Source organism: Rhinolophus ferrumequinum, chromosome 27 (assembly GCF_004115265.2).
Source record: "Rhinolophus ferrumequinum isolate MPI-CBG mRhiFer1 chromosome 27, mRhiFer1_v1.p, whole genome shotgun sequence".
NCBI classification, from domain to species: Eukaryota; Metazoa; Chordata; class Mammalia; order Chiroptera; family Rhinolophidae; genus Rhinolophus; species Rhinolophus ferrumequinum.
Genome location: NC_046310.1, coordinates 318,458 through 346,055, shown reverse-complemented (window position 1 = coordinate 346,055; position 27,598 = coordinate 318,458). Strand labels below are relative to the sequence as shown.

General features: G+C 59.8%; 2 protein-coding genes across 4 annotated transcripts in view; one reads left to right on the top strand and one right to left on the bottom strand.

Annotated features, from left to right (window-relative positions):
* The window catches only part of PPP1R12B (protein phosphatase 1 regulatory subunit 12B), a 101,368-nt gene extending 81,838 nt beyond the window's left edge, over positions 1 to 19,530 (top strand). The window contains 6 exon segments of the mRNA XM_033099335.1: positions 1,950 to 2,085; positions 3,249 to 3,353; positions 5,777 to 5,827; positions 6,874 to 6,924; positions 10,736 to 10,902; positions 14,437 to 19,530. Coding sequence (XP_032955226.1) covers positions 1,950 to 2,085; positions 3,249 to 3,353; positions 5,777 to 5,827; positions 6,874 to 6,924; positions 10,736 to 10,870 — 478 coding nt within the window. The 3' untranslated portion in view covers positions 10,871 to 10,902; positions 14,437 to 19,530.
* Positions 19,531 to 24,447: 4,917 nt separating this feature from the next.
* SYT2 (synaptotagmin 2) overlaps positions 24,448 to 27,598 on the bottom strand; it is a 45,525-nt gene continuing 42,374 nt past the window's right edge. For all 3 annotated transcript variants that reach the window (XM_033099337.1, XM_033099336.1, XM_033099338.1), the window contains exons 8-9: positions 26,931 to 27,064; positions 24,448 to 26,049 (exon numbers count right to left, since the gene is read on the bottom strand). In XM_033099337.1, coding sequence (XP_032955228.1) covers positions 25,843 to 26,049; positions 26,931 to 27,064 — 341 coding nt within the window. In that variant the 3' untranslated portion in view covers positions 24,448 to 25,842. The remainder of the gene's footprint in view (positions 26,050 to 26,930; positions 27,065 to 27,598) is intronic.

Below are 27,598 nucleotides of genomic sequence, written 5' to 3'. Positions count from 1 at the left end.
TCTGTGGAGCACAGTAGGTGACCCTAAAAAAGTCATGGGTGTAAGGTGGCTTTTAAACCCCGGGAGGAAAGAACTACTTATTAAGTGGTCGTTGGGACAACTGACTGACTGTTTGGGGGAATAGATCCTTCCGTCAACCCAAAGTCAAAAGTAAATCATCAAACCAAAGTCAAAAACAAAACAATAAAATAAAACAAAATGAAAACCCAGACTTCAGATGGATTATAATTTTTAAAAGAAAGAGTTCACTACAAAAGTAGTAGAAGAGAGTATTTATAATCTTAATGAGGAAAGACCTTTCCAAGCACGATACCAGAAAGGTAAAAATTGTTGATCTAGTTATATAAAGTTGAAAACCTTTGCTAGTAAAAGACACGATGAAAGAGACAAAATGTAAAGTGGACAACCCCACGTGCAGCCCATGTCAGATCTAAAAGCCATAGGACACGCCTCCCGCCGTGTAAGAAGAGACCAACTCAGACCGAGAGCAGGCAGCTCAGGCACAAAGGGATAAGTGAGCAAAGATGGAACCTCCCTAATGGTCGAAGAACACTAGTGCGTGGGAAAGGACCAGACCTCCGTGCGGGGTGGTCTGAGAACACAGGCAGCAGCATTTAAAACCCCTTTCTTTACCCCTCGACCAGTCCCACTTCTCAGATTTTATCCTAATGAAATAATTGAACAAATGCACTGGATTTGTAGACAAGTCTTCTCATTGTAACATTATTTATATTAGCTAAAAAATTCAAAACAGTGAACATGTGTGTCAGTAGAGGATTAAATTGTCACACAGCCGTACAGTGAAGACTGCAGTCTTTCTTTATAAACGAGGCCAGTTGGTTTTCACTGACAAGGTAAGATAATTCAGTCATAGTGAACGTAGAGAAAAGAGAGGAAGAAGACTAGAAAACTGTCTGTTATCTCGCTTTATTTGTAGAAATATGTTTTCAACATATTTATGTATTTAACATCTTGCGAGGATAGAACTAAACTGTTAAGAGTGGTTATTTCTTGGGCAGGATTATGGGGTGACTTTCGCTTTCTGTTTTAGCCACTTGAGCGCTGCTCACGTTTTCTGTAAGCAAGCATTGCTTGTGAAATCGGGGAGTCAGTAGAGGTTCCCATTCACACATTTAAAAGAAGAAGAATGTTGTGCACTCACATCTGTGAGGCCGTTGATGGGACTGGCCGCTCTGTGTCGTCCTTCTTGCTCCCCACCCCCGCTGTGGCCAGGCCACCACAGGACGGGGCTCGGGTGGAAGCCTACAGCGCCCCAGCAGGAGGACAGAGCTCTGCAGGGCTGGCTTGGATATGGTAGTGTCACGGGCCACATTTAGTCTGGGAGGAGCAGAGCCCCAGAAAAATGTGACGCGGCACTGAGGACCGCTTCCATGGTCAGCTGACTGACCCCCACCTACAACCCTGTAGGAAAGTGGGACGACACCGCCGTCAAGCTGTGGAGCCCATCACAGGTGTCAGTGCTGGTGGAACACGGATAAGAGGGCAGCAGACACGGGCCTGGGCCCCCAGCAGACCTGCCCTGCCCGGTGGCTGCCCCCACACACACCCCTGTCTGGCCTCCCAGCCCACATGTCCCTGGTTCATTCACACTTCATCGGACTCATTTTCCAAGAGCTGTTGCAATCCAAGAAACGTTTGCTTTTAAAAGCATCGTCTTGAGGGAAGCAGCTCAACCCTGAATTTACTGGGAAAGCTCTAAGATTTAAGTGAGCATTTGGGTCCAAACCAGCAAGTTTTCAAGCCAGCTCCATTCCTGGCCGGTGACGGCCTCCACCAAGCTGGGCCCTGCACTCGTGAGAGTCAAGAAGCAGTGTGTGTGTCACTTCTGCCAGAGCGGCCAAGGGCTCAGAGGACATCACGCTGCCCCCACGCGTGGCCCCCTTCTTGCTTCCCGGAACCGCCTCTTATTTCTAACGTGTCTCCCGCAGGTTGGACTCGGCAGGCAGTAACCCTGTGACCAGCGAGTCCTACAGTGACCGGGCGTCCGCGAGAGCACGGCGGGAGGCCCGCCTGGCCATCCTGACCAGCCGCGCAGAAGAGGACACCAGCAGGGATTATAAAAACGTAGGGTCCCATTCAGTTTTCCTGTTCGTGGCTTCTAGCACGTAAAGCTCCCGGCCTTCTCCACAGTGTAGGGAAATGAGCACAGTTCTGATACAGCAGGGAACAGCATTTAAGTGACAAACAATGACAATAAGTCCCCCCCAGGTCTCCCGGCTGCTCCACCAGCTAAATAAGACCCTTCGCATATCGTTTAGTGCAGTAAATATGTGCCCACAATCAGGTACTTAGACGTGTAGGAAAAAGGAAGGCTTAAGAATTGTCAAGGGGGAAGTAAAAGTGAGGCTGTGACCCGGCGGCCGGCTCTGCCCGTGGATGCCAGCCAGGCACTTCTGGAGAGAGGGGCAGTGACCTGGCGAGCGCTCGCTCCTTCCGTGTCACAGCAGGGCCTGGCTCTGGGCTGACTGACAGCACTCCAGGTGCTCATGATGTGGGGAGAAGCGTTTTGTCAAGAAAAGGTTGGTTCTCTCAGGCAGAACGACTAAAATCAGTGTTCACACTACGCCACCACGAGAAAGTCATGACCTTTTCTGTGGGGAACCACTTTTTTCCCCCCTTCTTCTGTTCCCCACCCTGTTCAAGCCGTTGTCTCTCAGTCTAGTTGTCTAGGACCCCGCTCCCTGACCCAGGCTGGTGTTACGAGCCTTGTGCGCCCCCTGCTGAGGCAGTCGGTCGCCGGTTGGGTCGGCCGCTCATGCTGTGGCAGCTCAGCCGACCTCAGGCTGCTCACAGCAGCCCAGCTCCAGGGACAGCCGTTGTTCACCATCTTAGCTGGAGAGGGCGCAGCTCACTGGCCCATGTGGGAATCGAACCGGAGACCTCAGCGTTAGGAGCACCGCGCTCCAACCACCTGAGCCACCGAGCCGGCCCCCAGGGATCCACATTTTTAAGCTGTGCCCTGTAGGAAATGGAGTGACACGTTCTCCCTGACACTGATGTGACTGAGCGTGGGGCGCAGTGCCCTGAGCCCAGCCCCGGGGGCTTCGCTGAGGTTGAGAAGCAAGAGGCCAATGGACGCAATGTGCTCTGGCCTTGCACCTCCGTCCCCGCCCTCTGCCCGGTGGTGGTGGCTGGGGGCACAGCCCGTGGTCCTCACGGGTCACACTGTGGAAACTCTGGTACCAGGAGCCCCTCGGAGGTAACCTGGTCTTTTTCCCATCCCCCAGCTCTACGAGAGTGCACTGACCGAAAACCAAAAACTGAAAACAAAGCTGCAGGAGGCCCAGCAAGAGCTGGCAGACGTGAAGTCCAGGCTTGACAAGATGGCCCAGGTGAGGAGGGTGGAGGCTGGGAGGCGGAGGACACGGGGTTCGGGGGTGGGGGGGGCACGGGCCTCCTCGGGTCGGGGCTCGAGCCTCTCGGATTCTAACTTGACTTTCGGGTTCAGCGGGCGTTTCACTGAACGTGGAGCACCTGCTGGTGGCCTGAGTGCCGATAACCAGTGTCATGGATTGTCTGCGGCGTTCTTGGCAGAGGCACCACCAGTGACCTGGGGTTAGGCCTGCAGTGTCCCTGCTTGTCCATCTCATTTCAGTCCAGTTCACCTGCACGTCACCTCCTAGAGACAGGTAAACGAGACACTTAAACCCGGTGCAGATAGGTCGCAAATCAGGCCCAGAGAAGTGAATGGTTTGCTTCAGACAGAGAACGTGAGAACGCTGCGAGTCCTGAGCAAAACCTCGGTCCTGGGGCACGTGCTCCCCCCACCCCCAAGCCACCACTGGCACTCAGCCTCTAAGGAGGGACATGAGCACAGGAAGACCAGGCAAGCCGTCCCCTCAGCACCAGGCCTCACTAGGTGACATGTTAGGGGGAGCTGGAGGCAGCGGCCGTGTCACCCCCCAGCCACGCATGCAGCTGAAGGCTGCGTCAGGCACCCACTTATTGCCGTGGTAACGGGAAGCCTCCTGGTCCCTGACACTCAGCGTTCTGAAAAGGACTGTATCTGGCGGCATAAATGAAGGCCGGTGGGGCTGTGACACGACCCAAAGCCCAGGCCAGCACGCCAGGGCTGCACTGTGTTGGGCGCCTGGGCTTGCACGGCAGGTACTCAGTACCCTGACATCTTGTCGCAACCCCTCGGGACCGGGGCCGGCATTCGGAAGCTGCACCACAGCTGCCTGGGCCGCAGGATCCCTGCGTGGCCGGGTGAAGGAGGCCCAGCCTGGCCTGTGAGCTGCCCGTCGGCTCAGGAGACACCGTGCCCTCGAATGTGGCTCTGTGCTGGGCTGCTGCGGCCAACTGCCGCACAGGTGACAGGGGGCTGGACGTGACTCAGCAGGACAGGAAAAGCAGCTCTCGGTGCCCCCACTGAGGTGTCAGCTGCCATGAAGAGGGGCTGTTGGACCCCAGCGTCCCAAGGCCACACAGACCTTCAGCAGGTGTGTGAGGCTGGTTTCTGTCTGATTGGAGCCATGAATTGGCAGTGGTTGGTAAACACGGGTCGTAGCTGCTTGTCGTCAGGTTCTGCAGAAAGTCGGGGAGCGGACGTGCAAGGGACCACAGGAGGACCGGCCCGCGGCCCCCAGCAGACGCCTCCGACCACACCTCTCAGCCTCCCCCGACCCCTGCCTCCCAGCGGCCAGCAGCCTGAGTTCTGGGAGTGAACCCGCCTCCCGCTCCCTTCCCGGCCAACTGCTCGCTGGGTGTGTCGGCACATACTTAGTTTGCCAAAGTACAAGTTACCGAAATTCAGAAGTGGTGAGGCTGCAAAGCAGTTCTTGGCTATTTACAGAAACTGGAGTGTTTGGCAGGACAGTGGTTGGGGGCCAGCCAGCCTCACACACTCGCATGGACACAGGTACCACAGAAAAGCACCCCCACCCCAATCCCTAAGGGGGTTCAGATTTAACAAAAACAAAACAACAGAAAAACTGGTTCTTTATCTACGTGAACTCAGTGAAAACGGTGACGTCATCACAGCTTCTGTGCTCGTCAGGCCGGGAGAGCGAGACTTCATGGGTGTAGAGGAGCTGCAGGGTCCCTGTTGGCCTTTTGTCTCCTGCCTCTGTTTCAGAGCAGATGTGGGGCAAAGGCAGACGGCAGTGACCTCGGGACGGGAGCCCCGCCAGGTGCTGTCGTCAGACCCGGTCCTCCTTAGTTGTGTGAGGAAAGGAGCCCGTGCGGCAGACCGTGTGTGTTACACATCCATCCGCTCTCGAATGCTGAGGCCGGAGCACGTCAGCGTCCGTGTCCACGACTCACATGCTTCTGCTCCATCGCTGTGCTGGCTGCACATCCATGGGCTCTCTGCGAACTAACACTGAAAGTCTGAGATGATGGAAAGTGAAGTCCTAGCCGTCCCTTCTCGGGCAGCACCACGGATAGACAGGCAGAGTGGGCCTGGTGTGTCAGGGCTGCAGACGCCATGGGGCTGCAAGGCCCCTGGAGGCTCCTGTGCTCTTGTGGTGACGTTACTCACAGAGAGGCCGCGGGGTGGGGGGCTGTGAAGCAGTGGGAACCGCTGACCTGGGGCGAGTTGGGGGGGGTCCGAACTTGTGCCTGTTTCGAGTGTCAGGGCGTGCGGCTCCTGCCCTCTGGCCCGGCGGGAACCCTGCAGCCTGCAGAGGCCGTGACGTTAGGCTGGGGACCACCAGAACCTGTTTGCTGGGCGCCCCTGCACTGTGCACGTCCGGTGATGACGTCTGGCCTGAGGCAGCCTCACTGACCGCGTTTCCTCCCCTCGCTCTGGCAGAGACAAGAGAAGACGCCTGACAGGTCCTCAGTGCTGGAGGTGGAGAAGCGGGTACGTGTGTCCCTTCCTCTGTCACCTCTTCTCTCCTGGTCTCTCTAACTCTGCTGCTTGGGCCATTGGGAAAGTCCCTTCTCCAGAGGCAGGGGTTGCCACATTCCATTCCAGCTCAATAAATTCTTTTCATCTGACTGGACAGCAGTTTGATTGCTAGTCCTTTGGCTTCCTCAGATGGTCAGTGCTTTTCACATGTTCCAGTCTTGGGGACGCAGGGTCTTGAGGAGATCATCGCGTCATTGTTCTGCCTGTAGGTCGACCTGCACATGTGCGTGTGCGTGTATACATGCAGCCCCCACACACATGCACACACAGCCCTGCACACACACACACGTCCAGTCTCTGCCTTTCCCACCACGCTGGGCGTGAGGAAGCTTTCACTTCAGCAGGACTGTCAGCCATTGATTTGGGTCCCGAGACTCACAAAGCGCCAGCTGCATGTCCACTCCCTTGCTGAGGAGGGTCCTGGCTCAGGTACTGACCTCGCAGCCTCATCAGAATGTTTGTCTGGAACTTGCCCTTCTCGGGTGGGGGCTTGGGCTGAGCTGAGGAGCCCTGGCATTGACCTGACCCTCGGGCATGGTGTTCACAATTCTCCTGCTGGATTTGGAAAGCTGCTGAGTGTTGTATTCTAGTCCCTTGGCCTGTGACAACCTCCTTGATATCGTCCACTGAGGAGCCTGCTTGGGTTGGGGTGACATAGGAGAGGGGAGCGTGCCGGAGGCATTTGCTGCGTCATAGACGTGGTGTCAGCTCGCGTCTGCTCCCAGCATGACAGGCAGCTCCCTGGGGGCCTGGAGGTGCCGATGCCTGGAGAGCCAGGGTCCTGGCCACTGGACATTCGAAATTCCGTGCGGTCTCGCTCATGCTCTGGTCGCATCCCATTTGCCTGTCTTCTAATTTGGTGGGAGGCTCAGGAATGTGGTTCTATCAGGGAAGCCAGTCACACCTCCTGGGTGCGGCGTGCTGGTCCATGGCGGTGGGAGGTGGTGTTTGGGCTCCTTCTGAGCCCAGAGCAGCTCAGCAGGCCCTTGTCTCAACAGGAGAGGCGTGCCTTGGAGCGGAAGATGTCGGAGATGGAGGAAGAGATGAAGGTATGGGGAGGTTCCCGTTTTCTCCTCGAGTCCGTGCCAGGGCTCAGCAGCGGAGCACAAGCCCCTGCACATGGCACTGCACAGGACCCTTCCGGAAGGAGGTGGGGAGGACGCACGAGCCCCTCCTGAGCCGGTTCACACGGCCGCCTCAAAGCCCCTGGGAGCAGAGCTGCCCGGGAGGGGCGTCCGGCAGGCTGGACGGACGCAAGCCCGGCTTGAGCTGTTGAGGGTCCCCATCCCTGCTTCGCCTTGCAGGGGCTGGATGGAGAGGCTGCAGCTCTCCAGGGCTCAGCGCAGGCGCCCGGGGCCTCGGCCCCTGCAGGAAGCACAGCGCCAGCCTCTGTGTGGCGGAGCCAAGATGACTCGCTCACACTGGCTGCCGCCTGGCCGCTGCCCAAAACACCCGGGAGCATGGCCCTGTCCCACTGCCTAAGCTCAGGCCACGGGCTCGGCCCTCGCGCGTCCCACGACTGCAGGGACCGTCCTTTATTGCCCCTTTGGAGGACGACTGCCGTCCGGCTGAGAACTGGCAGTCTCACCACAGGAGTCTGCCCCTGCTGCGGAATGGGGTGCAGGCTGCCCGGGGTGCTGGGAGCCCCTAGCCTCGCCGTGCATGATGCCGCAGGCCCTGCAGTTGCTTAGCCCTGCTCGGCTTTCCTCCTCCTCTGGGACCTCGTTTCCCCGGAAGTCAGATGCTGAGCACTGATCTGGTGGCACATGGTTCCCTGGGACTCCCCGTCTGTGGGCGGGGGTCCTGTGTGCCAGGGGAGACGCGTATTGTTCTGCCTACAAAGCTTGGTTATTCCCTGAAATGAGCTTTGCAGGACTTGACAAGTTCGAAGTTTGTGCAAGAGCCAGGGCTCATGTTCCAGAACGAAGGAGACTTGACAAGCCCTGCCCTTCATTCTGTGTTCACCGTCCCAAGGTCACGGCCCCACAGAACCCAGGCAGGGCCGGCTTATGTCTCAGACGGTGACACTTTGTGCCTTTGAAGTCGATTCAGAGCAGTGAGAACTGGAGGTGATAGACGGTTAGCTCTCCGGGCAGACAAATCAGTGTGATCTTCAGCGTCTCTGCCCTCCGGTTTTCCCAAACCACCCCACGCACCCCGTTCTCACCTCCGTTTGTGGGGCCCCTTGAGTTCCACCGTTTGCTGTGAGGCAGAGGTCAGTAAGAAATGGCCTGAGTGCCGCTGGGAGCTGTGACGCCAGCCCTGCTGCCCTCTGACGGCCCGGCCCGCCCCGCGCACTGGTCACGGGACTGTGCAGCTGTCCTTCCCACGACGTCAGCGAGGGCCCCGTGTGCCGTCCTCCGGGGCGGCCGTGGGAACCCGCCGGCTCCCACCCCCCTGTCCCTCGCCCCGTCCTGCTGGGACTGCCTGAACTGGCTCCTGAGTTCCTCGCTTTTCTCAGTGGAGACGGTGATTCGTGGCGGTGTCTGCCGTCCTCGGTCCCGAGTCATTTGCTGCCAACTTTCAATTCAGTTGTTGAAACTGTCACATGGAGCCAGACGGTGGCTGTGTCGGCCCCAGACCAGGGGGCACACTCATGTGAGACTGGCTTTGTTTTAGTTTAAAAACGCGCCCATTCCGTCAGACGCCATGATTCTCTGTGACTGCCAGGCGAGCAGATGGGGGGCACCCCTGCCTGAAGGTGGCAGGTGCGCAGGTGGCGGCCTCCCCAGAGGACCCCTGGCAGCACCAGCTCTGTGGCATCTGTGCCTTGTCTGGAGGCCAGGCCTTCAGATGTGCAGGTGCCGGCACCATACATGGGGTGTGGCCACCTGAAGAGCCTGAGAAAGGGCGTCAGGCCTCCTAGCTTGTTGCCAGCTCCGTGTGGCACCTGTGCCAAGGTCTCTGTCCAGGCAGCCAGCCAACAGGGCAGGTGATGGTCTCGTCCAGTCTGGGACCCGTGGACCTGAGGGCCAGTCGGACCCGTGCTTAGTGCATGTTCAGTCGGGAGCAGGTGGATGGTGACCGCCAGTGAGCCCCGAGGTGGCAGGTGCTCAGTGTCCCTGTGTTTCTGAGTCAGGCAGGTCGGTGGCAGGTCCAGGCGGGATGGGGGCCGTGAGGTGTGGGTGCTGTGGCTGTGACACGGCACGCCTGTCCGGCCTGGACTCGGAAGCATGAGGTGTGTGACCTGCCCGGTCACAGGACGGCTCTGACGCCTGTGTGTTCCATGAGCTACACTGGCCTGTCCTTGTCTTGGGTCCTGGGGGGTCACTGTGCCACAGCCCCCACCAGCAGCCCCCAAGCGTTTGTGCAAAGGGCCCTACAGCCCATCTACTTCAGGCTGGTCTTACTCTGGAAACGTCCCCAGCTCATGCTGCCCCTAAGCCCCGCGTGCCCTGTCCCCTTCTCCAGGCCTGCTTAGCGCTGTTCCCTCTGGAACATCCCGCCAGACGGCTCCCTGCCTCGTTCCCTGGTGCTGAGAACCTCTGAGCCGCCCACATGTCGGACTGAGTCGTTTCCATAGTTCACGGCTTCCATGCTGTTCCGTAGGCTGCCAGGACCATGGCATCCAGTGACCATGAGTGTTGCTCGCTTTGGTCCAGTGGCAGCAGCAGAGAAGGGCGAGAGCCAGGGGCTTTCCACCATCTCTGCCTCTCCCGCTGAGTGTTTCCACATGCTGCTCCCTGACCCCTGCTCTGTCCTCTCCGAGAGAAGACGGTGGCCTGGCCCTGCCTCTCGGTAGTGACATGGGACTCGCCATGTCCAAGCTTTTTCCAAGCTGGTCATCCTCCCTTTTGGGGACAGACACTCAGCAGTCTGTCTCTGCGTGTTTTTCCTTTTCGCTGTGTCCCCTCACGCTGTCTTCCATCCGTCCATTCCCTCACTGCTTCGTCCTGAGGACGGTGACTCCTCTGAGCCTTCATTCCTATCCTCTCGTCCACATGGGTGGGACAGCCTTTCCTCTGACCCTGCGACCTCTGTGGTCAGCACAACCCACGGGATCGTCTTTCTGCGTCTGGGGAGTCCCATGCCCGTAGCAGTCGTTCTCCTCCTGAGTTTCAGGGTCAGTGCAGATGACCAGCAGCAGGGAGCGGGCCGTCTGTTGGTGGCTTTATGGGGTCCCTGTGGGGGTGAGGAACGCCATCCCTGGGCACTGCTGGTGTCTGCCCCACGAGAGCACAGCTGTAGGCTCAAGTGTGAGGGACTGGGTTGGGCCCGGGAGCCTGAGTCCGTGGGGCACACGGTCGGAGCTCCTGGGTCCTGGAGCAAGTGAGGAGCTTCCCTCTGAGCAGGTGCCAGGGGCCCACGTGCAGGTATCTCTCCATGCAAAGTGCTCACACCGCAGACCCTCTTTTACTGTCATTGTTTATTTTTCAAGGTGAAATATAAGTGAGGTAAGAGACCCAGAAAGCAAGCAGGTGCGAATCGGGGGCCAGCCTGAGGCAGAGAAGGGTTCAGGCAGCCGTGGATTTTAGGACGCTGCGTCCTCACGTCTGGTCCCAGTGATGGGGAAGAGTCCCCGAGGCTGGGGCTCCACCAGAGCCCCCGCCACGTGCGGGCTGTCATTCTGAAAAGCCACCAGATGTCCTTTTGGACAGAGCGCCTGGTGCTGTGCTGGTGCCAACCTTCAGCAGTGAGACCTGGGCCAACCGCGAGCTGGACGCGGGCCCCGCCCACGAGCTGGACGCAGGCCCCGCCCGCTGTGCTTCTCTCCTCATCCCCCTGACTCCTCCTCCCTCATTTCTGTGCATGTGGACTCAAAACAAAGACAAAAGTCATGTGATCTGTGTCCTACTTTTATCTCTTGGTCTGTCTCTGTCTCTCTGTCTCTGTCTGTTCCTTCCATGTTTCACTCTGCAGAACCTCCACCAGCTAAAACAGATCCAAACCTTGAAGCAGATGAACGAGCAGCTGCAGGCCGAGAACAGGGCCCTGGCCCGAGTCGTGGCCAGGCTCTCGGCGTCCATGGAGGCCTCGGAGACACAGGAGCTCTAGCCTCTGCCCCCCCCCTTCCTGCTCCACTCCAGGCAGGTGCTCTCTTCCTGTTGCTTCCAGAGCCCTGGGCTGCCCCCTCCATCAGAGCCCCCCACAGGTTCCTGTACAGGTCGGTCGGTCACGGATGGAAGGTGCTGGGACTGATCCTTCATCGGGGAGGGTGGGGTGACCTTGCTGGGCCCTCGTTCTCACTCGGCTGCACACGCACTTCAATATGGTCGTGAAACTGAGGCCGCGTTTTCTCCATCGGCCACCCCAGTGCAGCCTGGTCCCCAGAGCAGTGGCCCGGGCCCTGGGTGGCCAAGGGCAGGGGCTCGCAGCAGGGATGGTGCCCAGGCCCACTCCCCAGAGAGCCCGCAGTCCGGGTTGAGCCAGGCGCCGGTATTTTCTCAGGGCTCCTGGATGATTCTTCTGTGAAGCCAGGTTGAGAACCATGGCCTTTTGGGGACTGGGCAGAGCCAGCACCCCACATCTGACAACATGCCAGATCAGGGGCTGGAGCTGCTGTGGCCCCACCCCGCTGCCAGCAAAATCTGCTCCCGCCTCCCCGGGTAGATCTGGGGGTGCCCTGTGTCCTCCCGCTTTCATCTCTGTCACAAATCTTGGGGCCCCAGGGATGTGTCCCCCACCCCATTGCAGTGTGGGTTGAGGCAGAAGTCCAGCCGTCCCTCATGGGGCCAGCTTTGCAAAGGACATGGGACGGGAGTGATGGTCCACTGAGATGCCTCTTCCTGGATGTGGGTCTGAAAGAGAAGCTCACGAATGTTTGTGGTCCAACCCAAGGTGGCAGTTCCACTCTGAAATGGGTTTTAATTTTTAGCAGCAGTCGAATTAGTCCTGACCAAAGCCTGTTTGTTTTTCTGCCTGTTTGCTTGCCCCTTCGGGTCAGTAGCCGGCAGCTCATAGCCCCTGACCTGAAGCAGCCAGATGACTGACAGGGCCGAGTGAGTACCGTGCCACATGCCGTGGGCACGCAGGCCCAACGGGGGCCACCCGGCTGGCCCCTCCTCACAGAGCCGTGTGCGGCCTGAACCCTGTGCTTTAAAATCAGCCTCATAGTTCCCAGAAACTTGACTCGAGGAGAACTAGGGACCCCAAGCAGATGTCCCCGTTCTCTCTAGTTTCCGTCTTTGTGCAGATGGTGCAAGAGACAGGAGAAGCCGACCGCGGCCTCCAGCGTGAGCAGCCACGGTGCCCTGCACTCGGCTAAGGCACCTGCTGCGTGTTTTCCTCACCGTCCCCAGAGCAGCCGTCTGACTTTGAAACCCCTTTTCCCCATGAAGTGGCTTGGACCAGCTCACACAGTCAGTGGTAGCCAAAGCTGGACCCACCGCTGGGTGAGCCGTCCCCGTGTTGGGTCCGAATGGTGCAGGAAGGACCTGAGAGCGGCCCCACTGTCCTCACGGTCCTTGCACTGCAACCAGGGGCAATGCCAGCTCTGCAGGAGGCCTGTGTGCCCGCCCTCTTTTGCTCTGGTTTTGTTCTCTGGAAGCCCCTGGAGGAAACGCCTGTCTTGGTGCACAGTGTGTACAGCCACTTCCCGCCTGCCTGGCAGCTCAGGCGACACCCCCTCCGAGTCCCTGTCACCCTGCAGCCCCTGGGCTCTGCAGTTTCGGGACCCTGTGTCCTCCTCTGACACCCTCATCAGAGTCTGTAAGAAGCGATGTTTGAGAAAACGTGCACTCACGTTTACTTGGCCAGGGTTCCTGTACCTCACACCGTCCGTGGAGAACTGGAAGGTGGCAATTAGGAGAGTTGATGTGCAGAAGCTCCTAACCCTTCGTGCCCACGGCTCGCTCTGTGCTCTTGTCATGCCAGCTTCAGTGGGTTGGATTTGAGGCTTTTCCCTGATTGTACTTTCCACTTCTGGGTCTTCCTAATGCTCCCTTAAGCTGCCACTTGGAGAGGGTTGCAGCCGGGCAACTGTCTTTTCAAAGAATTGAGTTCTTAATGTGGAAATAAATGTTTGACAAGGTGTCCATTTAAGAAGGTGGGGCACAGCTCAGATGTGACTCAATGAGCTGCTGGCCGTGAGAAGCAGGCATCTCCGTGTGTTACTGCTCCCGGCCTGTGGAAACACGGCCGTCAGTGTCATCCCTGCCCAGGCTGCAGGCGGGAGGGGAGGCCGTCCGGGTGGGGACACGGCAGAGAACAGCCAGCCTGCTGTGACTGGGTCGGAGGGAGCAGAGAGGAGTCCAAGGACAGGCTCGATGGGGCGTTCTCTGGAGTCAAGTTCTGCTGGTCAAGTTTGTAGGTTACCTACCCGCCCTCTGTCATCCACGGAGCCCACCAGTCAGGCACATCCACTCCCTCTGTGGCCTGTGGGCCTCATAGGATCTCCAAGGGACTAGGGTTCGATTCTTTAGGAACCCAACAGGTCGACTGGTTCGCCCAAGGTGACAGAGCGTTGGTGACATGGCTGGCATTTCAGCTTCTGCACTGCAGTGATTTGTCCCCCCACCCACGCCCCGTCCAATGAGGGCATCATCTTGGACTTGGGCACATGTGGGTTCAGCTCAGCTTTGCCAGTGAGGAGCTGGGCCCTGGAGCAGGCACAGAGTCTTGTTCTCTCGAGACTCCTGGGCCCGTGGGTGTGAGCACCTCCCACAGTGTGCAGGCTCCCACGTCCTTCCCCTGACACATACTCGTGCAAGGTCAGTCACGTCTCGCACAGGACACAGGGCGCAGTGCTGTCCTGTCGGGTCATTTAGCTCCCTGTGCGGTTCACCGAGCCGGAATGAGCAGCACACGTCGCCTGCCACACGTCCCGTGCGTGGACTTCTGCTCTGCACAGACGCCATCTGCATTGTGTAGCCCCACCAAACGCGTTGGGGACTCAGGTGCACCACTTGCCCGTTGGAGCTCCTAGTCACCAGTGGGGACCTGGCCATTGGGCTGGACCTGGGGCTCCTGGACCCCCTGGTCCAGGTTGGGCAGCTCTGCAGGGTTTTGAGGTGGCAGAGCTCATGGGATGGAAACCTCCGTCCCACCTCAAGGCCATTTCCTGGAATGATAGGTCCGCCCTAGAGGTGCTGATGGACAGTTCTGTCCACAGCGAGCAAGACCTCCTGACACCGCGGGCGCCTGTCAGTGGGGAGCTGGGGGACTGAATACGCGCCCAGTGCTCCCTGCGCCTCACGGCTCCATGGGGACCAGATCCCAAGGCTGTGGTGGAAGTGGACACGTGACTCCATCACAGGGGGACCTTAACCCCCCGGGGGCACCAGGAGGGCACGCCCGCCCCAATGGCCGGTTTTGATGGGTATGAGGAACTGTCCCCCTGACTGTCAGCTCACCCCTCCCTGTGTCCTCACCAGCTCACCTTGGCACTGTCCCCAGCTTCTCGAGACTCGAGGTGACTTTAGTGGGAGGATGTGCAGCGTGTGTGCTCCAGGAAGTGAGGCGTCCAAACAAGGAGGGGCCACGATCTCCCTAAAACCTAACCCGATGCAAGGGTGTTTCACTGGGAGAGGGTGGTGACAGCCCCCTCCAGAAGCTGCCTCAGGAGGCGCTGCTCCCTGGCTGGCCGCCTCAGGTCTAACACTCCTTCCCCTGTCGTGCTACAGGTGTTAACGGAACTGAAATCCGACAACCAGAGGCTGAAAGATGAAAACGGCGCCCTCATCAGGGTCATCAGCAAACTGTCCAAATAGGCCGGGCTGCGGACTCAGGAGGCCCGGACGGCGCTGCCGCCCTATCCCAGCGGGAAGGAGAGACTGTGTGCTGGGAGGACACTTGTCCCCGAGCCTCCCGCAGTCGCCTCCCGCATGCCCACGCCAAGTCCAGGACAGTTTCACGGAAGCCTGCCTGTGACCGTTTGCACCACGTGGAGAAGCTGCCTGTCCACGCTGGACGGAGTCCAGACACGTAAGGCCTCGACCCAAACCACAGCCTTTGTGCCGGGGTCCTCCCATGTAGGTGAGTCTAGCGGCGGCCACTGCAGGCCCGTCTGGGACGTCACACAGACGGCAGGGCATGGGAAGCACTGTTTCTGGTAGATTCCACGGCTACGTGAGTGCATGGAGGTCTCCGCCATCCTCACCTCTCAGGAACCGGCTTTTCCTGACTCCCCTCTGCCTGCCTCAGGTGACCTTGGGTGTCCTTTCATTCTCTGTCCCCTGTCCCCCCTGCACTGTGCGGCCCGCTGAACACGCAGAACAGAACAGCTGGCCCCCGCGGTCTGGCCGTCAGGGAACACAGTTTCTGCCGGGACGCCCTGCACTAGAGGAGCTGCGTTGGTGACAGTGCCCCCAGCCCCTCCCTGAAAGGCCAGACCATGGTGGCCGAGCTGGCCCTGCAGACACTGTCACCTCACCCTTGTGACCCTTCCTCTTAGCTCTGCTCCTGGTCTTCAAGAGAAATGACGTCTTCACAAGGCGGGGGAAGGGGGCGCAGCTTGATAAGTGAGGGACTCGGGAGTGGAGGCTGAGGGAAAGGTGTGCGAGCATCTGTGGACACTTGCAGCCTCATGCCAGAGAGGACAGAAGGTGACAGCCCGTCGTGCGATGAGGTGGTGACTGTCTCTGGTGTGTAGACTTAGGGGACAGGCGTTAGTTTCTTAGCTGCCACAGGAGAAAGGGCTTCCGCATGGAGGTCTATGGTGTGGTGACAGCCCGGGGTCATTGGGTCCCGCCTCCCACTGTTGTGTCCCATGGACCCCCACCGCCACAGCTCCCACCCACGCTCAGGCAGCCTTGGTGGCCGTCCTTTGTGTCTCAGAAGCTGGGCGGCTCTATTGATCAGAAGTTTTTCCTGATACAAATTGCGGTCCGCGGTGGGCGCTCGTTTCAGTGCTTCCCTTAGGGTGACCGCTCTTCAGACATGGGCCTGGTGACCGCCCCTTGGTCTGGCTTCCAGCCCACGCTCTCCTGGTCCTTTAAGCCATTCTGCGCGTGGCATGCGTTTCATGCTTGTCACATCTGGGCCGTCTTCCTCTGGACAAAAGCCACCTTTTGCACATGCCCAGGCCTGGACAGCTCTCCCCAGGGTCCAGCACAGAATTCGTCCGCTCGTTCTTGATGGTGACCCGGTATTAGTACTTGAAGTATTTGCTTTTATGGGCCTTTTAGCCCTTGGCTGGTTTCTTGTAAGTGTGCAGGTCACTGAAACCCTCCTCCCTCGGGGGCTGGTGGCACTCAGTACTTAGTGTGGTCCCCCACTTGGCACTTCCTTCCAGAAAATGTCCGTATCGTTATCCATGGCCCTCTGAAACATCACGTGCTGTCAAACCAGAAGCTGTCACTCAAGACCCCAGTTCCGGAAAAGGAGATAAGTCTCCTCTGGCAAAACCCGCTTTCAGAGCGTAGGAGACCCCCTCTCCCGTCTCCGACCGTTTTGACTGTTTTGCGAGAGAAGCCCTCCTGGTGGGGGCTGTCCTGGGCACCCGGCAGCTCAGTTCTCAGGGAACAGGTCGTGTCCTCCATTCGGGAAGAGGCCTCTGCTGACCGACTCTGCTGGCATGTCCTGGATCCTGGGGGAGGGACAGGAGGCTGCCGCCTCTTTCTCAGGAAAAGAAAATTGAGTTGTTAGGAAAACTGCTTGCCCCTCCCCTGTGTGCTGCACTGGGGCTCCTCAGACCTGCTTGTGCCTTTCCAAACGCGGGACGGGTTCTCAAACCTCTCCTCTCCTGGCTCCTCCCTCGTAAAGATGCCTTTTCTTGCCAGAAAGTTTTCCTTGTGATGAAAAAGTTACTTGCTTTTCAGTCTCAGGAATACTGGATTCTGTGGCCAAGACCTGGGAGAGGGCAGGCCCTCCTGGGGGAGTTGAGGCCCCTGGTCACCACACATGGGCTCTGGACTCCGCTGTCCTTCCAGAGACTAACGCCGTGTCCTCAGCTCCGTCGTCGGGGGTCGCAGCCCCAGCCCTCACCCACTGTTCGGACATGCGGCAGCCCGGGCAGCTCAGGCCAGGCCAAGGGCGTGGGCTCAGCTGTCACTTTAGCCTTTGCATGAACTATCGGGATAGGAGCAGGTTCTCGGCTCAGCTTCTCCTCTCTGTCTGCATTAACTTGGGATTTTCCAAAACCCAGCCGCACCCTCGGAGGTGTGCCTGGCCCGGTGCAGCCTCTGGCTGGACTTGTGCTGCCCCGCCCGTCAGTCTGTCTCCCAAGGGCTCCCCCTTTCTCAGACCGCTCGGGCGTGGTGACCCGGCCCAGCCCCGTGTCTAGTGCCAACCTGGGTGTTGCTGGTAAAGAGTGTACAGAGCAGCCAAGCCCTGGGCTCGTGGCCGACCCTCAGCGGGGCCGCCACCGCCTCCTCTGTGACTGCAGGATGCGTCTGCTTCTCTTTGGGGACCCCCACCCCTCGCCCACCTCCCGAGATACACTGATTGCTCTGAGGCCCCTGGTGAGGGAGGTGTCGCATCTCTGTCCGGGGCCATTCCACCCGCCTCCCCTGGCCTAAATGAGACGTGTGCTGGCTGGACCCTCCCACTCAGGAAGCAAGGAGGCGGAAACCCCACTTACCAGCCTGTGGGTCCCACAAGTGTGTGGGACCAGGGGCTTTACTGAGCCACAGCTGAGCGAAGAGCAGACTAAAGCCAGGCGCCCGCTTCAGAGCCTGACTTTTGGCAGCGTCGCCTGTCCAGGCCTGTGGCGCTCGTGAGGTGGCACGCAGGGAGCGAGCTTTCCAGCGTGGCCAGGCTGCTCGCTCCTCCGAGGGGGATGCCCAGGGGGCTTGGCAAGCAGGCCGGTGGGAGGTGGGTCCTGGTCCCACGCCCTGGGGGGGCCACGGTTCCCGGAGCTTAACTGTGCTGCCGTGTCCACCCGTCTGACCACATCAGGCCCCCGTTTATGCCAGCGCCACCCTCAACTCGGGGCACACAGCTGTCAGTCATGGTCATGACCTCAGCCTGGGGCTCCGCCGCCGAGCACTGTCAGTCAGGAGGGTCCATGCCGCTTACGATGGCCCTTCCTGGAGCAGGCGTGCGGAGGGCACCGGCGACCCAAGAGGAGTTTGCAAAGTCTAGGTGCACAGGATTCGAAAGAACAGGACAGCAGGAGACAGGGGCCCTGCACACGGGAGGGTCAGAGCAGCAGGGGGGCGCGTGGGAGCCGGTCATGAACCTCCCCGATGGGGACCGGCCTGCCCCAGGGGGGCAGCCGTCAAGGATGGTATTGACCGCCTGTGTGCTGCTTAGTGGGAAAGTAGAGCAGCTCCGTTGCAGCCCGGGACCTGTCATTGTCATAGCTGCTGGGGAACGGGGGTCTCTCGGGCTGAGACAGCCAGCCAGCAAGTGCGTGAGAAGGAAGACGTGTGCACGTCCCTTTGAGAGCTGTGGCCGAGGGTCAAAACCAAGCCTGGGTGTGGATGTCCATCCTGGGGGAGAGTGTCAGTGACAAGCGGGCCCACTCAGAACAGTCTGGCCTCACTCACCCTGAGGGCTTTGGCGACGGTGCTGCCTGTGGCACGTGGGCATGTTTGCTGACTGACCGGGAGCTTTGGAGAGCGAGTCTGGGTGTCCTTGCGCCCCGCCCTGCCTCCCCCTCCCCCAGGGACTTCTCTGAGCCACATCCCGTCCATTGGTGTCCCGTTCCTGATGGTGAGCCCGCCAGAGCGGACGTCCTGCTTTTCCTCCCCGGCTCCCGCCAGTGCTTCCAGTAAATGCGTGTTTGGTGGCCCTTTGAGGTGGCGTCAGGATGCTCTCGTGTCCCCGCAGTAACATGCCTGCCACTCGCGTACCCCCACACCCTTTACCCCTTGCTCTCCTCACTCGGAGCTGGTGGTGCTTTCGGGAGGGTTTTCCACGAACCAGCCAAGGCCAGAGCTGCTCGGCGGGGTGACAGCTGGCAGAGCCCAGGCCCCCGTAGCCTGGCCGGGGCTGTGGGCAGCGTGTCTGGTTTGCTCGGGCTTCGTCCCGAGAGGTGGAGACAGTGGTTCTCGCAGAAGAAACCTGACCGGTGCGGTCGTGTATCTAACAGCGGAGCCTGGGAGGCTTGCTGACGGTGCCGCGAACATCTGGGGCGAGAGCAGGTCCTGGATGCAGCACGAGCTGCCACCACTCACTGCCCTCACCTACGCACCCGGGCCTTGCCTTTGCTCTCCCACACGCCCACCCGAAACCTGGGGCAGATCGCAGCCTGGCCCCTGGGGAGCCGAGGCCAAGTAACAGGCTGAGGAGGGAAACGGGGGGGCCTCCCGGGACAGCAGCCCCTCCGGCCAGCAGCCCTGAGCCCGCCACCCGGCTGGCACCAAGTCGGGCCACTGTGTCCCTGAAGAGGGAGGAAGCGTGTCACCCTGCGTCCCCGTCTTGGAGAACAGTGGCTCTGGACTCAGGCTTTCTGGTTTCCCTCCCTTCCTGTCGGGGTGCGAAGGGTTCTGAGAACCATGTGGCCTCCTTCTGAGAACCTCCGTGCCTCTCCCACCGGAGGGGAGCGTCGGGTGTCTCTTCGCCGCCCGCTTCACCCTCACCTCCCACCCCCCACCGCAGCCCGTTGTAAATACACCCAGGATGGGGTGGGGACTGCTTTGTGAACTGAATGTACTTTTATGCAACTTTGAGTGGCCTTTCAACCCTGAGATGCATTTGTTTTACTGGTTGTTGTTATATAGTATTATTAAGTATTGTGTTTGAAAGTTTGGGAATGGTAACATTCACATTCTGTGATGCCTGTATCACAACAGTATTTATAAGTCAGTAAATAAAACTGTGTTTTAACTTTGTGACTGTCTCGACAGTTTAGGAAAGGGGATTTATAGGCTCCCATCTTGGGGGGCTCTCGCCCTCCTGCCTCTGTCCCAGGGACAAGTGGGTCACCATCAGACAGCAGGGTCCTGGAGTCAGGCCAAGGGAAAGCCTCGATTGGCGGTTCAACAGAAACATAAGAATCAGGCTCCCAGTTTCCGGCGACTTGGGGGATGGTCATTTCTGAGGCAGCGGGGCTCAGTGACCAGGGTGCTGAGCCCGTCGGACGGCACCGCTGCCCCGTCCCTGGGCAGTCGCGGTCAGAGGTGACCGCTTACTGGGCTCCTGGAGGGGCAGCACCCCCCCAGTCCCTGGGCTTCAGAACCAAACCACCCCGAAGCTCCAGACTAGAACAGGGGCTATGCGGGGTTACTGGAGGTCAAACCCAAACTCGGAGCCGCGGGCCAGGCCCAGGGGGAGGGTGCCCAGCGCTGCGGGCTTTGCCGGCAGGCGGTCACGCCTGACGTCACCCGGCCCAGGTGGGCCTGGCTTCCCTGTCAGCCGTGTCCTGCCTGGCGGGAATGCCTGGTGCCGGATGGTGGAAGCACAGGGACAGTCTTTTCTAGCGGAAAAATGCTTCTGCCCTGCTGTCACCCCGTGGCGTGTGGCCCAAACACACACGCATGATGTCATGGCTGAAGACCTGTCCTGGGCCCAGAACAGGCGGAAGAGCACGTGTGAGGTTTGGAGGAACGTGGAGCCCAGCCCCTTCTCAGCCGGACCCTTGCCGAGCAGGCCGTGCCCCTGCCAGATGGCCACCCAGCCTTCCTGCGAGGGATGAAAGCCGCAGGGCCTTGACTGGCCCTCGAGCTGGGCCCACACGGCCTGAACGTGGGGCCAGCAGACAGGTCCACAGGTTGTCATGGGCGTCCAGGCCGGGCACGTGCCCCCCGCTCGCTTGCCCTAAACTCCTGAAGCCCCGTCTTGGTCCCTGACGGCTTTGCCTCAGAAGCAAACATTTGAAGTTCTTTGCAATGCGCCCGGAGGACCTGGGAGAGTCTCACTTTCCAAACCCCGGATCCCAGCCTCCCGCCGTCGGGGCAGACGTGCCCTCCTGTCCCCAGGCTCAGCTCTGCAGAAGGGACCCCAGGACCTGCTCCATCCGCAGCCCGCCACCCACCCTTCCCCAGGAAATCTGTCATGGGGACACCATAGACTGCCTGTCTGCCCTTCCCCCCTTGCCCGCCCTGGGACCCCCAGCCCAGCAGACACAACTAGAGACACCCCTACCCCCAGGTTTCTTTCAGCTCATTTCTTTAATAAGGAGACGCAGCTCATTACAAAATAATTTGACAAGAGATCAGACAAGAACAGAGTCCACACGAGGGTGTGGGGAGCATTGCCAAGCTGGGCAGGGGGTGGGGAGCTGGCGTGTGTCCACCCGAGAAGGCGGGGTTCCTGGGGGGACCTGGGCAGGCTGGGGTCTGACCGCCCTGCTCTTGAAACTTTCAGAAAGTAGCAAATCAAGTCTTCAGATGGGGGTGAGGGCAGGGCAGTCATGCTTCTGTGAGGATCGTCCTGGTGAGGAAGGCCAGGTGGGGACCCCCCCAGGCACCCCCTCGGGCTCACTGTCTGCCATGGGGGAGCCCTGTGTCCCCCGCACCCCTCCGAGCACCCGGCCAGCTCAGCCACAGCCCCTGTGGTCTCCCCACTCTCCACGTCCTCGGAACAGAGCCCCCGGGCGGCTGTGTGCTGAGGCATCGAGGCTCGTGAGGGGCACGGCCCCCCGGCCCCCGCCACCTCGGCCGCTGGACTCGCCTGCCGGACCTGAGTGCTCACCTCCCTCCTGTGTTCCCAGGACTCGGGTCCTGTGAGGTAAGGGGCTGCAGGCTGCTAGCTATGTGTCCCCCCTGGTTTCACTTGACAACCTGGGGCCTTGGGAGCCCCCGTCGCCCTCTGCCACCGGGCACACCTGGCTGGGCTGCTCTGGGAGCTGACGGGAAGCTGTGTGGAGTGTCCCCTGAGCAGTGCTAGTGCCCATCCCGGGCTGCCCTCTCGGACTGCAGGAGGGAGCGCATGGAGGGACATAACCCACAGCTGCCTCGTTTCCCCCAGGCTCACCCTCCGTTGCCATCCAGGGACCCTGACCCTGACCCACAGGCCCCAGGAAGTACCCCAAACTGTGGCATGCCACCCGGTCCCTGGCCACCACAGGGTGGAGCTGGATGTGGACGGGCAAACCTTGGGGGCAGGGTGGGGGCTGGCTTGCCAGGACGGCATCTGCTGAGGCTCCACCAGGGCCCTGGACGCAGGCTGAGAGGAGGAAGGTGAGCAGACGTCCCTTCACACATGTTCTGTGGGAAGCCAGTCAGGGCGGGGCTCCTGGGAGGCAGGGGGGCCAGTCTCCAGCAGGAGCCCTTTATGGCTTTTCAGTTAATTCACATGGTGTGTGAAGGAGACACCAGACCCCAAGCTGGACACAGAGCTCGGTGCACCGAGGGCCGGCTCTGCAGACGGCTGTGCAGCTGGCGGGGACGGGCCCCAGCGTCCCCACAGCGGGGCAGGTAGCATCTCCGCTGGGGCTTCCCACGGGGACGGGGCGGGGGTGGGGGTGTGGGACCAGCTCCTGCCATGCGCTATTTACAGGAAGTCGGGGACATGCAGTGGACGCGCGCAGCTCGCCGGACCCTACAGACAACCGCCGTCTTTTACACAACTAAACGCACGTGGAGGGTGAGGTGAGGCTCAAATGGCTTCAGAAAGTTCTTGTTTCGCTTAAAAAATAAAGTATATTCATGTGTCTTCAAGTCACAGTGTCCCCTTCTCAATATTGCAGCTCAAAAAGCAGTGAAGTGAAACCCCTGGTGACCAGTCTGGCCCCTGGGACTGAGGGCGAGGGGACAAGTGGTTGTAGGGTCAGCTGCCATGGAAGACACAGGAAGGCCACCCATGTTGTAATTTCAGACAAATCTCATTGAGAGTGTGTCCCAAAGAATGCCCGGGACATACTTACTTAGACTCTAAAATTTCTTGTTGTTTACCTGAAATTCAAAGTTGACTGGGCATCCTGTATTTTTATCTGCCAAATCTGGCACTGTGTCCTAGGGTTCTGGGTCCCCAAGATCAGGCCTTGAGACGCTTCCTTGGCTGCCACCCCCAGGGCTCTGAGAAAGGGCTCTGACCAGCCTCTGTGGGACAAGGGCAGAGGGAGGGCAGCTCCAGGCTCAGTCTCTTCCTGCCTTTGGGGAGCGACACACCAGGGAGAGACCAAGGCCTAACCAGGCGTTAAAGACTCTCACTCCCCAACCCCAGGAAGTTTCCTCAGCCTCTGCCCGGCCGTGAGCCCTGCCTCCCGTCCCCTCCCACTGAGGTCCCGGGTCAGCAAACCCAACAAGTGGATTCTGCAGAAGACGAGCTGGGCGTGGTTTCCAGGACCTGACTGGTCTAACCCTACACGGAGGGGCCCCTTTAGAGCCACTTCTCGCTGTCAGGGTGGCTGCAGTTCTTCCCCGGCCTCAACTTCCATCTCCAAAGTCCCCATCTGCCTGTCGCTCTGGCAGAGTTGGTCTTCCTTCCAGAATGTTCCACAAAGAGAAAGGAGAAGACAGCTTCCAGGCCTACCCCCAGTTTCTGGACGTGGTTGGGTTTGGGTTTCATGGTCCCAGCCCCTTAGTTCACCTCTCCCTGGAATAGACTGGGGGTGAAAACTCAGACCCTCACTCCATCCTACTTGGGGCCAGCACCCCAGCTCCCTAATAGCCCCAGAAAGAAACCTGCGTGACAGTGAGGGTTCAGGACGCCATCCTGTAGTTTGGGTAACGTCACCGCTTGGTGGAGAAAACTTACATGTGTGTCTACCTTGCTCACTGTTTACACAGGTGCCTTTGGCTAGGATGGCTCAGCTGGGCCACGTGCCCACCCCAGGACCCGTGGAGCCTGGGAGGGAGTTGCTCCCCACACCCACGTCTCTCCTGGCACCGACATTCCGCCTCTCAGCCACCTGTCCGGACCCCTCACGGCTGCCCCTTCCAGGTGGGTCCGCGGCAATAAAATCCAGCTTGTCTCCAGGCCCAGGGACACCAGAGCCACTAGAGTGCCTGCTGGTTCCTTTCCTCCCCGTCAGGACAGTGGCCAACCCTGGGCTCTGAAAGGGCTGAACTGGCTCATGGGCAGAGGCCTCCCAAGTGGGAGAAGGTGGATTGGAAAAGGGAGGAAGGCTGACTGGGGGGGCGGGTGAGATTGATGGGGGTGGGGGTGGGGGCCTACGGTAAGGTTGGGGGTGCAGGGAGGGGAGGATGTGGGAGACCCTGAGAAAGCACCAAGGTCCATGGCTCGGGGGGGGGAAGGGCCCAGTGACGGCTGTGTCCCCTCTGCAGGCCCGACTCCTGCCGCCTTTGCCAGGACCACCGCTCCCCGTCCTCGTCAGGGTCCTCCCTGCTCACTGCTGAGCGCACACAGGTACTCACACACCCGTGCGCACACATGGGGTCCGGTAACAAATAACGCCCCAGGCCCGGAGACGGTTGCTGAGAGGCGGGTGTGGCTGAGCCCTCCTTCCCGCGCTGTTTCTGGTGGAGGTGCTCCCTCAGCCCTATTCCAACCGGAAATGGTGGCAAAGCAAAGACCAAACACCCTTCTCCTTCCATTTAGTAAAATAAAAAGACACTCTGCACCTTGTTCATGCTGGCTCCTCAAAGCCTGAATCCTTGCGACAGTGTCCATCTGTCTCAGGTGCCTGCAGGAAGCGGAGGCGGCCCAGGTGGGGCAGGACGGCAAGTGCTGCCGTCTTGGCTGGGAAGGAGCGCCGCTGGGGCAGCTGAGAGTGGACAAAGGGCAAGGCCCAGGGGGCTTCGTGGGTGGAAGAGAGAGGCTGAAGCAAGGGGCCACGACAGTCGTGCCGGCCTGTGACCACGTGGGGGCTGAAGGTTTGGAAGGGGACTCAGTGCAAATTTGACTAACATATATATGGCTTTTTATCAATGCTGGAGACAAACGGTGACAGGGAATGGGACACGACTGAGCGTGGGGTAGAAACGCTGGCAGGAGTCCCCGGCCACCGGTTCGGAAAGGGACACCCTGACTCTTGGCACCCAGAGAGAAACCCCCTGAGGAGCAGTGGGTGGGTCGTCCACACAGGCCGCACTGGGCCGTGTCAGCCGCCCGTAAGCCTCCGCAGGGAGGGCAGAGGCGTGGGAGTCGGGGGCTGTCAGTGCCCCCACCTACGTTAGCCAGGAAATCTCTGCCATCTGTTCACCATCCTCCCCCTCCTTACCTGGACCTCAGGGCAACTAAGGACCGTTAAACCTTCCTTTCAGTTCTCTGGCTCTGTACAGATGACGTGTCTTCAGACAGCATTGCTCCACTTAGATTAAAAGAGAAAACACAAGCAAAAGCGTGGTGGGGAATGAGCACATGATCCGCAGGGCTGACGTTCTGCAAAGGGACAAAGCCTGTCTTTCCCCTGGAGGGGGCGAAGATCCAGAAGTTCCCTTTTGGTCTGTCTGGGTAACAGGTCTTCTGTGTCTTCGTAGTTTGATGTTAACTGCCAACAAGAGGACGTCCCGGGACTGACGTCCCTGTTACACTCTGGCCATCTAGCGACTAGTTCGTGTCCACGAGTGTCCCTGGAACCCCGTGGGATGACCATGGCTGACAGCGGGAAGTCTATGACGGCGTCAGGGGCTTGGTTCTTGCTCTGGACAAACCTCGTCTCCACATCTTGCCTCCCAAACAGCCACCCACGAGGAGGGTGGGAGCTTCTGCCCCCCGACCAGGGTCCTGAGCCCTCGCCACACGCTGACCTCCCGCTCGGACCAGGGACCTCTTCACTTCCGGGTCCCCAAAGAGCCTTCTCTGCCCTCACAGCTTCATGTCCATGGCTCGTTCCAGGAACATAGCGAGATGCCCACACACACGCACACATGCGTGTACACACACACATACACACGTACACACGTGGAATTTTGGCCACTGTGTTGCCTTCCTTATCAGGCAACAGGAAGTGCTGCCACTTTGTTGGTCCAGAACACTCAAAAAACAGGAAGTGCTGCAACTTTCTGCCAAAAGAGGGCCTCACTCAGGTGACGCGTAAGTGAAGCTGTGAGGGGGGACCGTGAGGGCATGCAGCAGGACAGCTCCTGGGACGATGACAAGAGCCAGGCTTCTCTTCGCCTCTTCGGGGACTTGCCTCACAGCCTTCAGAGGGAAGGTGGTCTTTAAAAAGACAAAAAGGAAGGAAAAACGACACAACCACAGACAAATGAAGGAGGAAACGTCTACGGGTGCGTAACTGAGGTATTGATAGCTCTGGGTCTCGTCAGGTCTGTCCCGGCGCGGTCGTGACGCTCTGCCTACTTGTTCTTGCCCAGAAGTGCGTCCACCTCCTCCTCGGGCTTGAGCGAGTGCCACTGGGCGATGGGCCTCCGGGGGTTGGCCAGCATGTCGGACCAGTGCCGCAGCTCTGTGCCCGTGGCGTTCAGGCCCACGAAGATCTTGCCAATGGCCTCGTTTTTGCCCAGCTTGTCGTAGTCCAGCACTGTGACCACCACCTGGACTTTCTGCGGGGAACAAAGGACGGGGGTTGGGAGGCGAGCGCTGGACTCCTCTCCTGCATCAGCCTCGCCTCTGGACTGGTCGAGGCCATGCCTATCGGAAACGAGCCTAGGTATGTCCTGAGCGTGTGCTGTGTGCTCCGGGCTCCGCGCTGCCGCTTGGGGGTGGAGGGCAGTGAGGAAACGTGAGCAGATGAATTTCACCTCTAGTGAAAGCAGCAGACACACGCTCAAACCTTACAGGACAAAATGATGAAGGTTACACAGGGAGGTAAGCACGAGGCTCTAGGGGAACTCAGAGGAGGTGACAGTCCTGCTCAGGTCGATCAGGAAGGCTTCACAGAAGAGGTGACCTATGAACTGGGAGGTGAAGTCACCAGGTACAGGCATAGAGACACGAGTGCACTTGCTGTTAGGAGGCGCAGCGTGAGGACTGAGGTCGGGAGGCGGGTTGGGGTCAGCTGAGGAGTGTGCACTTGATGCATCCGGCCAGCGCAGGGCCTCCTGCAGACATGGGCCCCGAGGTACAGCCTCGATATTTTGCTGGAGAACCCTGGCAGTAGTCACTGGAGGAGGGTGGGACTGATTGCAGGGAGACCGCGTGGGGGCTGCAGGGGCCTGGGGGGTGGACACTGGGTGCCTGGACCAAGGCAGGGGCGGTGGCAAGGAGGCGCGCTCTGGCGGGGCCCAGGAGCTGCTGGTGAGTGGCTGGTCAGCTGCCGACCCTCAGCCTTGCTCCTCCTGCCCCGCAGCTCAGGCTCACCCTCGAGGACCAAGCTCGGGAGCCTTGCTGAACGGCTCTGTCGTCATGTCCCCAGCGTGCTGGCTGCCTGCCCCTCCGCCCGCCAGACCCTCCTCCTGCCAACCCGGCCCCGCCGCCCCAGCACCTGGATCTGCTCGAAGGGGATTTCAAAGCTGAAGGACTCATTGAAGTACGGGTTGAGCGTCTTCTTCTTCACCGTCGTCTTTTTCTTCTTGAGCCTCTTGCCGTTCTGCATCAGGTGGATCTTCACGTAGGGGTCTGCATGAGGGAACCCCAGCCCAGAGGTCCCGTCAGCCCAGGCCGCCCACGGCCTCCAAATCCAAAGTACACAGCGTAGGCATCCAGTTCCGGGTGGCAGGACAGTCCCCACTGGTGTGGCTGCCAGAGCACGGCGTCGGGGCCGTCCCCGAGCCTGTTAGGGTCGCTGGCTGCTGTGGGGCCCGGGCAGGGGAGGGAGGGGCTGCAAAGGGACGAGACACCCACCCAACCCTCTGGCTTTGCAGATGAGGAGCCGATGCCCATAGAAAGGACGTCATCTGCCCAAGGTCACACCATGGGTCAGTGACAGGCCTGGGCTGGCAGCCAGACCTGCTGGTTGGAGCCCAAGCACCAGCTGCTTCTCAGGAAGGCAGGGCAGAGGCAGCAGCGACGTCCACCTGGACTGTGGGCCAGCCCCACCCGGAGCATTCCCCGCCCCAAGCCCCAGAGCCTGTCCTAGGGAACCGTCCCAGATCGTGGAGGCGTCACAGAGAGTCCTGTCCAGTCCCTTCGCTTCCCCGGGAGAAGGAGAAT